General features: G+C 48.4%; 1 protein-coding gene across 1 annotated transcript in view; it reads left to right on the plus strand.

Annotated features, from left to right (window-relative positions):
* The window catches only part of LOC125546871 (probable auxin efflux carrier component 8), an 8,648-nt gene extending 3,763 nt beyond the window's left edge, over nt 1-4,885 (plus strand). Inside the window, exon 5 of the mRNA XM_048710975.1 lies at nt 4,874-4,885. Coding sequence (XP_048566932.1) covers nt 4,874-4,885 — 12 coding nt within the window. The remainder of the gene's footprint in view (nt 1-4,873) is intronic.
* The last annotated feature ends 11,733 nt before the right edge of the window (nt 4,886-16,618 follow it).

A 16,618-nucleotide genomic window follows, 5' to 3' on the forward strand; every position in this document is an offset into this window, starting at 1 on the left:
TGTTGACTGTACTTTCTTGTCCATACCAAATCTTAGTTGTTATTTCAAAGCAAATATCGGTTGCTAACTACCCTTTGCGCGGTTTGCAGCTTCAGATCTGCCATCCCACTGCCACAGTCAACACTATACTCATCATGCTTACGGTTTCCCAATTTTATGATGACCACGATCAGCCTACGTGCTTCATGTCGTAATAGCACTGCTCCACCCATCGAGCTAAACAAGCTTAGTTGTACAAATTCAAATATGATATTATGTTGATATTAGTAAAACTGAGAGATGTTTAATTGGTCAGCTAAATGTTCCTACTTTAGTTTCGAAATGCATGTGAGCCACATATGGAGAGACAGGAAGGAATAGTATTTCTCTGTGCACTCTGGTTCATCATGGGTGGCCAACCGACATTGTATAGAAATACTTGTAATATCTTCAATCTACTTGCTCTTCTGCTCTTCTTTAAGATGATCCTCTTCTCTTGCGGTCGACTGGTCAGGTCAAGTTATTCTCCCTTAGTATATTTTGAATCTGTCAGGTCAGGTCGACTTGTTCTTCTTTACTATATGTTGAAGCTGTCATCTGCGAAGTATCATCACTTCTGGAGCTCTCATATTTTGAGTAGTAGTCCACATTATATTAATGCACACACCAAATTACAGCATGCATGACACCTCTTAGAAGAATTGCAGAGATAACACAAAGGGGTTTACAGGGAGGAAGTATTGGATTAGAATCACTTCTGCATTACAAAGATAACCTCACTTGTTTTTATGTTTTCATGCATGTCAGGTATTGAACATTATCAAAATGAATATGAGAATGGGCGCCCGAGAGGAATATTTCGGAACAATCCACTGGCTAACAAACTTGGCATGGTGGAGGATGGCCTATCTTATTCACTCATCAAGGTGCATGCTCTAACTTGGCAAGGTTGTATTGGTCGCACATATTTTGCATCTGACCTCTTACATTACTTCTACTTTGTTACACCATCTGCTTAGTTTAAGCATCATATATGAGTATATGCCATACCTATCCATTTTCTGTACCTATTCCATGTGTCGTCATACTATGTTTTTCCAGTCAAATGTTGTTCTTTCGTAGTAGATGTCCAAAAGGAAGAGGGTGATTGCAGATCCTCAAGGATTACAAACTAGGTATTAGGAAAATGTAGTGATACCTGTTAAATCAGATAGATCAGCAGCCACAGAAAACACATGCCCAATTATAACAGACTTTACCCCTACTCCAGTGGCCAAACCCCTATTAGAACTGCTGACAGCCCATCGTCAGGTACTGTCTATGATATCAATTCAAAATTTGAACTCCTAAATTTCTGCATGTGCCTTACCTTCTCTCTTGTATGAAAAATAATTTCAAATGAATCTCCTTGCTCAAAGGATCATAAGATCTCACGACAATACTAGGCTCTGCATTGCTCTTGTCGGTACCTCTTGCCCTTTGTCAGCATACTTACACTCATTGCTGTTTGATTATGTAGCATCACTGTAAATGGTCGCTTCTTTATCCTCCCTTTGCTTGAAATTATAAGATCTATATTTACTCTTAGATAAATGTAGATTTAACACAATGGTTATGAAGTTTTGGATTGCTCATGTAAGTACCTGTTATCATGTACTCCCTTTGTATCGAATTAATTGTTGATCAATTGGATGTATTTAGAACTTAATAGTGCTAGATACATCCATTTGAGCGACAACTAATAACAGACGTTGGTGGTATTATTGTACATGCATCGTGAGATAGTTGATTGTCTAGCATTACTCTCCATCTTATCTGCTCTGCCATCCACTTTCTCCAAATTATCATATCTACATTTACTCTTACCAAAATGTTGAATAAAGCCAATGCCAATGCACACGTTGATGTCTACATTCCTCTTGTCAGTACCTTTTGCCTTGTAACGCTGTACTTAATTAATTGCTATTTGATTATGTATCATCAGTCTGCACCTGAGCTTCATTATCCTCTATTTCTTCCAATTTTATTTGATCTATATTTACTTTTTGCAAAATGTAGAATAATGGCAACGCTTATAAAGAATTTTCTTTGGGGAATTTATTGAATTATCTTTCCATCAACATGGAGAAGGGCTTTGTCCAGCCCGTGTTAACATGTAATGTAAGTTCATCCTTCTCAAGCCTTCAAACTTTGTTCTAGTATAGATTTGGATAGGCATCATTTCCTCCATTGCTGTTTACATCTGATTGGATGTTTGCAACAACTACCAGTTTTAAATTGTAGTTGTAAAAACATGTTCCTTATGCAGAACAGATCCATTTATTTGCTTATATAATTGTGAAAACTGTTATGTGTCTCCTTGTTTCTCTTTTAGAGTCGTATCTCTTATGCCAGGCAGAACTTTAGGAAAGATAGTGAGCCAAACCATCTTGAGGACAGCGAGATGACCCCAAGGTCCTGTCTTGATGAAGACAGTGAGTTGAAGCTACTCACCAGCAGGAGTGAGACAACCTCTGTGCAGTCGCTGCCTCAATCAGTTCGACTTCTTCAGTCTCAACTTAAAGCGGAAAGGCTTGCTTCAGCTCAGCTCCGACTTGAAGTCAAAGATGTAATGAAGATGTCAGGGGACTGCCTTGCGCACTATGGTGCCATACAGCTAGGGATGAAGTATCTATCATTGACACAACTGAGGTCTCATCAGCTTGTTCGGCTGCTTGCGGGGCCCGAGCTTGCCAGGTCTAGTGCCTTCTGAAGTGCTCTCAGTTTTGTATATTCTTTTGTCAGCGTGTTTATATGCACTGGTGGTGACCTTTGATGCCCAATGTATGTAATCCACGGTCATGTTGCGCTTTATTATCACCGGTAGCGAACTTTGATTCCCAGTGGATGTAATATGTCGTAATTTCTTTGCTGTATAGTCTAGGTTTATTCTTTGGTTGGTATGCTGTAATTTAGGCCGGAAGGTTCAGTGGATCTCAGTGTTGTCGGTCTTCAGGCCGGCCCGTTACTCATATGGGCCAAAACGTGGGCCTATAATCATCTTGGGCCATTAGCATGTCTAAACCTATAGTAGTTTCCCGCCTTTAACAGGCCATGGGCTACATATTTACTATAGTGACACTGGGCTTCCTACGGGCCATAGAAACAATGGGCCTTCTACGGGCCATAGAAACAATGGGCCTTCTACGGGTCGTACCATAAATGGGCCTTAGACGGGCCGTATGATCGATTAGCCAAACATGGGCCAAAAACAGACCGCATTATGGCCGTAAACGGGCTAGAGTTGGAGTCGTCCGTTCATGGGCTGACCATAACGGACCGTCGTTAATAGGCCATATTTGATGATGCTCTGAAAATGGCCCAACGTATTAACGGGCCACAAACGGGCCGACTATAACCACGGGCTGAATTTGGCTCACAAGCAGAAAATGGCAGTAACGGGCCGTAAGTAACCGAATGCCGGAAATGAGCCCAAGAATAAATGGGCCCTGAGAAGGCCGAAAGATAACACGGGCTGCAAACGGCCCAATGGATTAATGGGCCGTTAATGGGTATAAAGTGATACACTGTTCAGTACGGGCCAGTTTCACCACGGGCCGTTAATGGGCCAAGACTTACAAAGGGCCTCATATGGGCCGAAAGACGTCTTGGGCCATACATGGGCCGGAACTTAAAATGGGCTGGAATCATATTGGACGGCCCAGATGATGCTACTGGGCCTAATTCGGATAGGTCGTAACGGGCCCTGGGTTAGTGGTCTGTAAATGGGCTATATGCGAACAGGCCATTAACAGGCTTTTCGTGGGCCGGCCCGCCACCTTTTGACCAAGTCAAACGGGCCGGCCTTTTCACAGGAATGGTCCTATGTTTGGCCGTGCCACGTGTCGACGTATCATACGCGCCTTCGGTCCAATGAGTGGATGACATCTATTCCAACGGTGAGCCGACATGTGTTTCCTCCAGCCAATGATGATTTTACACGTGGAAAATCCCCATTGGTCGGGGCTGTTAGCGGGTTATCGAATCCAAAACCAGACCCGATAGCTTAACAGCGTTCCGTTACGGTGGATGCCACGTGTCGGTCACCCTTGACAAAAGCACTTCTGTGACGCGCGATTTATCGTCATGGAAGTGGACACTTCCATGATGATAATTTTGGTAATGTCATGTAACACTTCTACGACAGCACAGGAATGACTATCTTGATTCTGTCATAAAATTGTCATGGATGTACATGCATGATAGAAAATGTGACCTACTGTGACAAACACGTATCATCACGGAAGTGTATTTTTTTGTAGTGAAAGAGTACGACTCTAGGCGTAGAATCTTCGGAGTCTTGCGGCATTCCACGGGTTCGGCTCTAGGCGATTGTCGGATGCATCACGCAGGCGGTACGCTCCTCCAGTGAGAACCTCATCTACGATGAAGGGAACTTCCCACTTTTGGCTTGAGTTTGTCCTTTTTCTTTTCTGGCAAGCGTAGAACGAGTTCACCAACATTATAGGTCTTGGCCCACACTTCTCTGCTTTGGTATCTGCGAGCCTGTTGTTGATAGAATGCAGAACGGGCTTTTGCGACGTCACGCTCCTCCTCCAGGGCATCCAAACTGTCCTGCCGATCAAGCTCGGCCTCTGTCTCTTCATACATGCGCACTCGAGGTGAGTCATGAATAATGTCGCAGAGCAACACATCCTCTGCGCCGTACACCATGAAGAAGGGTGTATATCCGGTAGTGCGATTGGGCGTGGTCCGCAACCCCCAGAGTACGGAGTCGAGCTCCTCAACCCAATGCTTGTCTGATTCTTTCAAAGACCGCACTATTCTAGGCTTAATGCCGCTCATAATAACACCATTAGCTCGTTCGACTTGACTGTTTGTTTGTGGATGATAGACGGAGGCGTAATCGAGCTTAATTCCCAGGTTAGCACACCAGGCTTTCACCTCATCGGCTATAAAATTGGAGCCGTTATCGGTGATGATGCTGTGTGGGACGCCATAACGGTGCACAACACCGGATATAAAGTCTATCACTGGTCCGGCTTCGGCCGTTTTAACTGGTTTAGCCTCTATCCATTTGGTGAATTTATCTACCATTACCAGCAGATATTTTTTCTTATGGCTTCCTTCTTTAAGGGGTCCGACCATATCAATTCCCCAGACCGCAAAAGGCCAAGTAATCGGGATTGTTTGTAGAGCGGTGGGAGGCATATGGCTTTGGTTGGTGAAAATCTGGCATCCGACACAACGTTGGACAAGGTCCTATGCATTGTTGGAAATATGCCCTAGAGGCAATAATAAATTAGTTATTATTATATATTTCATTGTTCATGATAATCGTTTATTATCCATGCTAGAATTGTATTGATAGGAAACTCAGATACATGTGTGGATACATAGACAACACCATGTCCCTAGTAAGCCTCTAGTTGACTAGCTCGTTGATCAATAGATGGTTAAGGTTTCCTGACCATGGACATTGGATGTCGTTGATAACGGGATCACATCATTAGGAGAATGATGTGATGGACAAGACCCAATCCTAAGCCTAGCACAAAGATCGTGTAGTTCGTATGCTAAAGCTTTTCTAATGTCAAGTATCATTTCCTTAGACCATGAGATTGTGCAACTCCCGGATACCGTAGGAGTGCTTTGGGTGTGCCAAACGTCACAACGTAACTGGGTGGCTATAAAGGTTCACTACAGGTATCTCCGAAAGTGTCTGTTGGGTTGGCACGAATCGAGACTGGGATTTGTCACTCCGTGTAAACGGAGAGGTATCTCTGGGCCCACTCGGTAGGACATTGTCATAATGTGCACAATGTGATCAAGGAGTTGATCACGGGATGATGTGTAACGGAACAGGTAAAGAGACTTGCCGGTAACGAGATTGAACAAGGTATCGGGATACCGACGATCGAATCTCGGGCAAGTATCGTACCGCTAGACAAAGGGAACTGTATAGGGGATTGATTGAATCCTTGACTTTGTGGTTCATCCGATGAGATCATCGTGGAGCATGTGGGAGCCAACATGGGTATCCAGATCCCGTTGTTGGTTATTGACCGGAGAGTTGTCTCGGTCATGTTTGCATGGTTCCCGAACCCGTAGGGTCTACACACTTAAGGTTCGATGACGCTAGGGTTATAGGGAAAGTATGTACGCGGTTACCGAATGTTGTTCAGACTCCCGGATGAGATCACGGACGTCACGAGGAGTTCTGGAATGGTCCGGAGGTAAAGATTGATGTATAGGAAGTATGGTTTTGGCCACCGGAAGTGTTCCGGGCATCAACGGTAGTGTACCGGGACCACCGGAGGGGTCCGGGGGTCCACCGGGAGGGGCCACCAGCCCCGGAGGCCTACATGGGTCAATAGTGGGAAGGGACCAGCCCCTATGTGGGCTGGGGCGCCTCCCACCAAGGCCCAAGGCATCCTCAAGAGGAGAGGGGGCACACCCTAGGTGCGCCCCCCTCTCTCTCCCCCTTGGCCGCCTCCCAGATGGGATCTGGGGGCTGCCGCCACCCCTAGGGAGGGAACCCTAGGTGGGGGCGCAGCCCCTCCCCACCCCCTATATATACTTGAGTAAAGGGGCAGCCCAACACGCGATTCAATCTCCCTGTTGGCGCAGCCCTACCCCTCTCCCTCCTCGTCTCTCGTAGTGCTTGGCGAAGCCCTGCTGGAGTTCCGCGCTCCTCCACCACCACCACGCCGTCGTGCTACTGCTGGATGGAGTCTTCCCCAACCTCTCCTTCTCCCCTTGCTGGATCAAGGCGTAGGAGACATCACCGGGCTGTACGTGTGTTGAACGCGGAGGTGCCGTCCGTTCGGCACTAGGATCATCGGTGATTTGGATCACGACGAGTACGACTCCATCAACCCCGTTCACTTGAACGCTTCCGCTTAGCGATCTACAAGGGTATGTAGATGCACTCTCCTTCCCTCATTGCTAGATTACTCCATAGATTGATCTTGGTGATGCGTAGAAAATTTTGAATTTCTGCTACGTTCCCCAACAGTGGTATCAGAGCCAGGTTTATGCATAGTTTCTATGCACGAGTAGAACACAAGTTGTTGTGGGCGTCGATTTTGTCAATTTGCTTGCCGTTACGAGTCTTACATTGATTCAGCGGCATCATGGGATGAAGCGGCTCGGACTGACCTTACACGTACGCTTACGTGAGACTGGTTCCACCGACTGACATGCACTAGTTGCATAAGGTGGCTAGCGGGTGTCTGTCTCTCCCACTTTAGTCGGATCGGATTCGATGAAAAGGGTCCTTATGAAGGGTAAATAGAAATTGGCATATCACGTTGTGGTTTTCGCGTAGGTAAGAAACGTTCTTGCTAGAAACCTATAGCAGCCACGTAAAAACTTGCAACAACAATTAGAGGACGTCTAACTTGTTTTTGTTGCTTATGCCTTGTGATGTGATATGGCCAAAAGGATGTGATGAATGATATATGTGATGTATGAGATTGATCATGTTCTTGTAATAGGAATCACGACTTGCATGTCGATGAGTATGACAACCGGCAGGAGCCATAAGAGTTGTCTTTATTTATTTATGACCTGCGTGTCAACATAAACGTCATGTAATTACTTTACTTTATTGCTAAAGCGTTAGCCATAGTAGTAGAAGTAATAGATGACGAGACAACTTCAAGAAGACACGATGATGGAGATCATGATGATGGAGATCATGGTGTCATGCTGGTGACAATGATGATCATGGAGCCCCGAAGATGGAGATCAAAAGGAGCAAAAATGATATTGGCCATATCATGTCACTATTTGATTGCATGTGATGTTTATCATGTTTTACATCTTATTTGCTTAGAACGACGGTAGCTTAAATAAGATGATCCCTCATTAAAATTTCAAGAAAAGTGTCCCCCCTAACTGTGCACCGTTGCGAAGGTTCGTCGTTTCGAAGCACCACGTGATGATCGGGTGTGATAGATTCTAACGTTCGAATACAACGTGTGTAAGCCAGATTTACACAGCAAAAACACTTAGGTTGACTTGACGAGCCTAGCATGTACAGACATGGCCTCGGAACACGGAAGACCGAAAGGTCGAGCATGAGTCGTATAGAAGATACGATCAACATGAAGATGTTCACCGATGTTGACTAGTCCGTCTCACGTGATGATCGGACACGGCCTAGTTGACTCGGATCATGTTTCACTTAGATGACTAGAGGGATGTCTATCTGAGTGGGAGTTCATTAAATAATTTGATTAAATGAACTCAATTATCATGAACATAGTCTAAATTGTCTTTGCAAATATGTTGTAGATAAATAGCTCACGTTGTAGCTCCCTGTTTCAATACGTTCCTAAAGAAAGACCAAGTTGAAAGATATTATAAGCACTGATGCGGACTAGGTCCGTAGTCCGTGGAGTGTCCTCACTGCTACACAGAAGGCTTACGTCTTTGATGCACCGCTCGATGTGCAAACCCCTACAACGTCGTCCGTGGATGTTGTGAACACCTGACAGACACATCCTGATGACTACTTGATAGTTTAGTGCACCATACTTTACGGCTTAGAATCGGGATTCCAATGACGTTTTGAACGCCATAGAACATATGAGATGTTCCAAGAGCTGAAATTGGGATTTCAGGCTCATGCCCGTGTTGAGAGGTATGAGACCTCTGACTAGTTCTTTTGCCAACAAGATGGAGGAGAATAGCTAGTGAGCATGTGCTAAGAATGTCTGGGTGCTACAATCACTTAAATCAAGTGGGAGTTAAAACTTCCAGATAAGATAGTGATTGATAGAGTTCTCTAGACACTATCACTAAGCTACTAGATCTTCGTGATGAACTATGACATGCAAGGGATGGAGTTGATCCCAGAGCTGTCCGCGGTGCTTAAGAACGCAAAAGGTAGAAATCAAGAAGGAGCATCAAGTGTTGATGGTTTAACAAGACCACTGGTTTCAAGAAGGGCAAGGGCTAAAAGGGAAACTTCATGGATGGCAAACCAGTTCCCCCTCTCTCTCCCCCTTGGCCGCCTCCCAGATGGGATCTGGGGGCTACCGCCACCCCTAGGGAGGGAACCCTAGGTTTGGGCGCAGCCCCTCCCCTCCCCCTATATATACTTGAGTAAAGGGGCAGCCCAACACGCGATTCAATCTCCCTGTTGGCGCAGACCTACCCCTCTCCCTCCTCGTCTCTCGTAGTGCTTGGCGAAGCCCTGCTGGAGACCCGCGCTCCTCCACCACCACCACGCCGTCGTGCTGCTGCTGGATGGAGTCTTCCCCAACCTCTCCTTCTCCCATTGCTGGATCAAGGCGTAGGAGACGTCACCGGGCTGTACGTGTGTTGAACGTAGAGGTGACGTCCGTTCGGCACTAGGATCATCGGTGGTTTGGATCACGACGAGTACGACTCCATCAACCCTGTTCACTTGAACGCTTCCGCTTAGCGATCTACAAGGGTATGTAGATGCACTCTCCTTCCCTCGTTGCTAGATTACTCCATAGATTGATCTTGGTGATGCGTAGAAAATTTTGAATTTCTGCTACATTCCCCAACATGCATCTGCTCGGGTCGTCGGCCAATAGAAACCTGTACGAAAGGCCTTACTTACAAGGGCTCGAGCCACGGCGTGGTGACCACCGAGACCGGCATGAATTTTGGCCAAGGGCTGTCGTCCCTCTTCTTCGGAGATACATCTTTGAAGTACTCCGGTAGCGCTTTTCTTGTAGAGCACTCCATCATGGACCTTGTAGGCTTTCGAGCGCCTAACAACGCAGCGAGCCGCATTCTGATCCTCAGGGAGCTCTCGCCTATTAAGGTAGGCCAAGAAGGGTTCGGTCCATGGGGCAATTACTATCATGGTAAGATGGGACAATGGTGTTATTTCGGTGGCTGAGCCCCCGATGATATCGGTATTGTGTTCGGAATCTGGGGGTATAGTCAGATCCGGGCTAGTGTTGCCGCTCTCATCCTGCCACACCACAGATGGCTTGAAGAGCCTTTCTAGGAATATGTTAGGTGGGACGGGGTCGCACTTGGTGCCGATGCGAGCAAGGACATCCGTCGCTTGATTACTTTCTCGAGCCACATGATGAAACTCGAGCCCCTCGAATCGAGCCGACATTTTGAGAACGACGTTACGATAGGCTGCCATCTTCGGATCTTTGGCATCGAAATCTCCATTTATTTGGGATATTGCGAAGTTTGAGTCCCCGCGCACCTCCAGGCGTTGTATGCCCATGGAGACAATCATCCAAAGACCATGCAATAGGGCCTCGTATTCGGCTGCATTGTTGGAGTCTGTGTATAATATTTGGAGTACATACTGAACTATGTCTCCATTGGGGGGCGTTAAGACGACGCCCGCTCCTATACCCGCCAGCATTTTGGAACCATCGAAGTGCATGACCCAGCTGGAATATGTGCCGTACTCCTTAGGGAGTTCGGCCTTTGTCCATTCGGCGACGAAGTCGGCCAGTACTTGGGATTTGATGGCCCGATGCGGCTTGTATGTTATGTTGAATGGAAGGATCTCAATGGCCCACTTTGCGATCCGGCCCGTGGCATCGCGGTTGTTTATTATGTCATTGAGTGGTACTTCGGAAGCCACCATGATTGAGCACTCTTGAAAGTAGTGTCATAGCTTCCGGGATGCCATGAAGACCGCGTATGCCATCTTTCGGTAATGAGGGTACCGGGTTTTGCATGGGGTGAGGACAGTGGATACGTAGTATACCGGTTTCTGAGGTGGGAATTTGTGTCCATCCTCCTCTCGTTCGACGACGAGCAACGTGCTCACCACCTGGTGTGTTGCCGAGATGTATAATAACATGGGTTCACCAACGTTCGGCGCAACCAGGATTGGGTTGCTCGCTAAAAGAACATTTATCTCTTCCAGTCCGGCCATTGCCGCATCCGTCCATTCGAAGTGGTCGGTGCGTTGGAGAAGGCGGTAAAGCGGCAATGCTTTTTCTCCTAATCTGGAGATAAAGTGGCTTAAAGCTGCCACACATCCAGCTAGTTTTTGGACCTGTTTAAGGTCTGTTGGTGTAGCCAACTGAGACAGAGCTTGGATTTTGGCTGGATTTGCCTCAATTCCTCTATTGAAAATGATGAAGCCCATCAGTTTTCTGGCGGGAACGCTGAAAACACATTTTTCCGAATTGAGCTTGATGTCATATGTCCGGAGGTTGTCGAATGTGAGGTGCATGTCATCTATTAACGACTCGACGAGCTTAGTCTTGATGACGACGTCATCCACATATGCTTCAACTGTCTTGCTGATTTGTTTCTCCAGGCATGTTTGAATCATACGTTGGTAGGTGGCGCCGGAGTTTTTAAGTCCTAAGGGCATGGTGTTGAAGCATAATGGCCCATATGGGGTAATGAATGCTGTTGCGGCTTGGTCGGACTCCTTCATTTTGATTTGATGGTATCTGGAGTATGCGTCGAGGAAACACAGCGAGTCATGTCCTGCAGTAGCGTCGATAATCTGATCGATGCGAGGGAGGGTGAAGGGATCCTTAGGGCAGGCCTTGTTGAGGTCTTTGAAATTGACGCATAGGCGCCAGGACTTATCCTTCTTTGGTACCATCACCAGGTTTGCTGGCCAGTCCGGGTGTTTTATTTCTCTGATGAATCCGACCTCGATTAACTTGGTTAGCTCCTCCCCCATAGCTTGTTGTTTAGGTTCGTAAAAGCACCATAGTGTTTGCTTGACCAGTTTATGTCTCTTCAATATGTTGAGGTTGTGTTCGGCCAGCCTGCGTGGGATTCCTGGCATATCAGAAGGGTGACAGGCAAATATGTCGCAATTCTCGCACAGGAACTCTCGTAATGCGGCGTCAACCATTGGGTCTAGTTGTGCCCCGATGAATGCTGTCTTCTTGGGGTCCGTCGGGTGGACTTGAAATTTGAATATTTCGGCTGTTGGTTTAAAGGAGGTGGATTTGGGTCGCTTATCAAGGATTACGTCGTCCCTATCCACCATAGAGCGTAGAGCGGTTAACTCTTCGGCCGCGAGGGCCTCAGACAGTGCCTCGAGGGCCAGGGATGTTATTTTGTTTTCGGCGTGGAGGGCTATGTCCGGATCACTAGCGAGAGTGATAATACCGTTGGGCCCGAGCATCTTGTGCTGGGGAACGTAGTACTTTCAAAAAAATTCCTACGCACATGCAAGATCATGGTGATGCATAGCAACGAGAGGGAAGAGTATCGTCCATGCACCCTCGTAGACCGTAAGCGGAAGCGTTATGAGAACGCGGTTGATGTAGTCGTACGTCTTCATGATCTGACCGATCCAAGTACCGAACGTACGGCACCTCCGAGTTCAGCACACGTTCAGCTCGATGACGTCCCATGAACTCCGATCCAGCAGAGCTTCACAGGAGAGTTCCGTCAGCATGATAGCATGATGACGGTGATGATGTTGCTACCGACGCAGGGCTTCGTCTAAGCACCTCTACGATATGATCGAGGTGGATTATGGTGGAGGGAGGCACCGCACACGGCTTGAAAGAATCAACTTGTGTGTCCATGGAGTGCCCCCCTGCCCCCGTATATAAAGGAGGGAGGAGGAGGAGGCCAGCCCTAGAGGGGGCGCGCCAAGTGTGGGGGGTCCTACTAGGACTCCCAAGTCCTAGTAGGATTCCCCTTTTCCTTTCAGGAGTAGGAGAGAAGAAAGAAGGAAAGAGAGAGGGGGTAGGAAAGGGCAAGGGGGTGTGACGCCCGGATATTTAAGCTACAGTGACCTCACACTAATGGTGCCACATCATCAAGTTTGACTAAGCCAATTTGCCCCTTATAAAAAATCAAAGTCATTTTTAAAATTAAATTGCAAGTCAAAATAATATTTCTTCAAACTGCAAAACAAAATGTTCGGAGTGTGCAGTTAAATGCCTAGGTAATTATAGTGCAGAAAACACCTTTTCAGAAAATGCCTAAATACATTAATATGAAATAAACAGAAAAGAAAATAAATAATAAAGAAAAGAACCAAAAAGAGAGAGAGAACTCCCCCTTCCCCCACTGGGCCTCGACCCAGTCGACCACCCCACCTGGCCGGCACACCCCGGTCCACCTAACCCCCACTACCCCGTAACCTAGTCCAACCCGGCCTCCCAGCGCACCCACTCCCCCCACACGATCCCCCACTCCCTCCTTCCTCTCGCCCCTGATCTGGATCGGGGCCCGATTCCGTCGCCCACCATTGCCGAACCGCCCCGCCGACGCACCGACGCACCCCCGTTCTCACCTCCTCCCCAACCAGCCGTCCAGTGCTCGACGCCCGCCCACCTCGTCTACGCTCGACGCCGCGGCCACCGGACCGCCCTTGCTGCCATTTGCGGGGTCACCGGCGCCGCCTCACCATCGCCGGACCACCGTTGCCGGAGCCCTTCCTCGCCGGACTGCCTCCTCTGCGACGCACCGTCTCCGACCTCCTCCTCAAGCCCCACTGCCCCGTTCCCTGCGCCCCCAATGAGCCCCGCCTCTCTTCCTCTCTCCGCCCCGCGCTCCCTCGCCTCTGTCCGCGTACTACCGCAACCTTGGCCGCCCTACGCGCGCTCGCCGGCACGAACCAGCACCCACGCCGCTGCTTATGTGCTCTGCCCTGCTGCTAATTTGCTCTGTCGCCACTGTCTGCTTCTTCCACCACGCTCGCCGCGTCGTGGATGCGACCGACCACTTCCCGTGCTCGCCCCGCCCACGGGGGCCGCTCCGTCGCCGCGACCGACCGCGCGCGCCGGGTGCCCCTCGCGTGTCCCGGCCACGCCGGTGAGGCCCCGCCTCCCTCCGCTCCCCCCGCTCTCCGCGCACATGCCCCGCTCGTGCCAGCGGTCACCGCGTCCACAGCCGCGCTCCGTCCATGCCCCGTGCGCCCTGGCCTCCTCCCCGCACGGCCCGACAATGCTCGCCTCTGCCTCCCGCCGGAGCTCCACGCCGGCCCCCGCCCTGCTCTTCCCCCTTTGCCTCATCGTGGCCTCGCCGCTGCCACGTCGGTGCCGCGCCGGCGTTTTTCCCCTCACCGTGGCCCCGACTGGCTGCGTCCAGTTCGGGCGCCCGTACCCGCACGTACCGGCGCCCACCCGCGCCCGTGTGCCCAATAAGGCCCCTGGGGCCTATGACAAACGGGGCCCAGCCCATAACGTTTTTATAAAAAAGAAAAATAAAATAAAATAAAAATGAATTAATAAAATTAATAATTAATTAGTGAATTAATTTGGATAATTAATCATGTTTAATTAATCTAATTAATAAGTTAATTTAATTAAACAGTAATTAATTAGCTAAACCCTAATTAAACTAAGTAGTGTATGACATGCGGGACCCACCTGTCAGGTGACCAGGTCAATGCTGACATCATGCTGACGTCAGCAAACACTATTCTGGATAATGTTGAATTAAATAAATTAAATAAATTCTAAAATGATTTAAATCTTTTAAAATTAATATAAAATAAACCGTAGTTCGGATGAAAAAACTTTGTACATGAAAGCTGCTCAGGACGGCGAGATGAATCCGGATACGCAGCCCGTTCGTCTGCCACGCATCCCTAGCATAGCGAACATGCAATTTTCCACCTCCGGTTCATCTGTCCAAAAACGCGAAACACGGGGGATATTTTCTCGGATGTTTCCCCCCTTCACCGGTACCACCTCATACCGCGTTAGGGCACCCCTAGCACCGCTACTTGTCATGTCATGCATCGCTATGCATCTGTTTGCTTAATATTTATTGTTTCTTCCCCCCTCTTCTCTCACTAGACACCGAGACCGACGCCGCTGCTACCCAGTACGACTACGGTGTTGACAACCCCTCTCTCTTGCCAGAGCAACCAGGCAAGCCCCCCCCCTTGATCACCAGATATCGCCTACTCTTCTCTCTACTGCTTGCATTAGAGTAGTGTAGCATGTTACTGCTTTCCGTTAATCATATTCTAATGCATAGCCTGTCCTTGCTACTACTGTTGTTACCTTTACCTGCTATCCTAATGCTTAGTATAGGATGCTAGTGTTCCATCAGTGGCCCTACACTCTTGTCCGTCTGCCATGCTATACTACTGGGCCGTGATCACTTCGGGAGGTGATCACGGGCATATGCTATATACTATATACTGTTACATTACTTATGATACTGTTCGGAGTTGGGGGCTGAAGGGGCAGGTGGATCCATCCCGGTAGAGGTGGGCCTAGGTTCCCGACGGCCCCGACTGTTACTTTGAGGTAGAGCGACAGGGCAGGTTGAGACCACCTAGGAGAGAGGTGGGCCTGGCCCTGGTCGGTGTTCGCAGTTACTTCAAAATAACACGCTTAACGAGATCTGGGTATTTGATCTGAGTCTGGCTACTGGCCTATACGCACTAACCAACTACGCGAGGACAGTTATGGGCACTCGACGTCGTGGTATCAGCCGAAGCCTTCGTGACGTCAGCGATTGAGCGGCGCGCGCCGGGTTGGACTGGAACGCCTGCTTTTGTATAAGGGAGGCTAGGTCTGCTCACCGACCGCGTACGCAATGTGCAGGTGTGCAATGGGCGATGGGCCCAGACCCCTGCGCCATAGAATTTAGACCGGCGTGCTGACCTCTCTGTTGTGCCTAGGTAGGGCTGCGACGTGTTGATCTTTCGAGGATGGGCATGACCCAGGAAAGTGTGTCCGGACAAAGGGGTTCGAGCGTGTTGGGAAATGTGGTGCACCCCTGCAGGGAAGTTAATCTATTCGAATAGCCATGATCTTCGGTAACAGGACGACTTGGAGTTCTATCTTGACCTTATGACAACTGGAACCGGATACTTAATAAAACACACCCTTCCAAGTGCCAGATACAACCGGTGATCGCTCTCTCACAGGGCGACGAGGGGAGGATCATCGGTTAGGATTATGCTATGCGATGCTACTTGGTGAACTTGCTATCTACTCTCTTCTTCTGCTGCAAGATGGAGGTTACCAGAAGCGTAGTCTTCGAAAGGACTAGCTATCCCCCTCTTATTCCGGCATTCTGCAGTTCAGTCCACATATGATACCCTCAATCCATTTGATACCAATGCATACATATGTAGTGTAGCTCCTTGCTTGTGAGTACTTTGGATCAGTACTCACGGTTGCTTTGCTCCCCCTTTTCCCCCTTCCTATACTCGATTGTTGCGACCAGACGATGGAGTCCAGGAGCCAAATGCCACTGTCGATGACGACTACTACTACTCGGGAGGTGCCTACTACTACGTGCAGCCCGCTGACGACGACCAGGAGTAGTTTGGGAGGATCCTAGGCAGGAGGCCTGCGCCTCTTTCGATCTGCATCCCAGTTTGTGCTAGCCTTCTTAAGGCATTCTTGTTTACTTATGTCTGTACTGATATATTGTTGCTTCCGCTGACTCGACTATGATCGAGCTCTTGTATTCGAGCCCTCGAGGCCCCTGGATTGTAATATGATGCTTGTATGACTTATTTTCTTTGTAGAGTTGTGTTGTGATATCTTCCCGTGAGTCCCTGATCTTGATCGTACACGTTTGCGTGTATGATTAGTGTATGATCGAATCGGGGGCGTCACAAGTTGGTATCAGAGCCGACTGCTTGTAGGAATCCCCCTTCCAAACTCCTTGGCCGAAGTCGAGTCTAGACATTGCAAAACTTTTACTAACATGGCTGTGT

Source organism: Triticum urartu, chromosome 3 (assembly GCF_003073215.2).
Source record: "Triticum urartu cultivar G1812 chromosome 3, Tu2.1, whole genome shotgun sequence".
Classification (NCBI taxonomy): domain Eukaryota; kingdom Viridiplantae; phylum Streptophyta; class Magnoliopsida; order Poales; family Poaceae; genus Triticum; species Triticum urartu.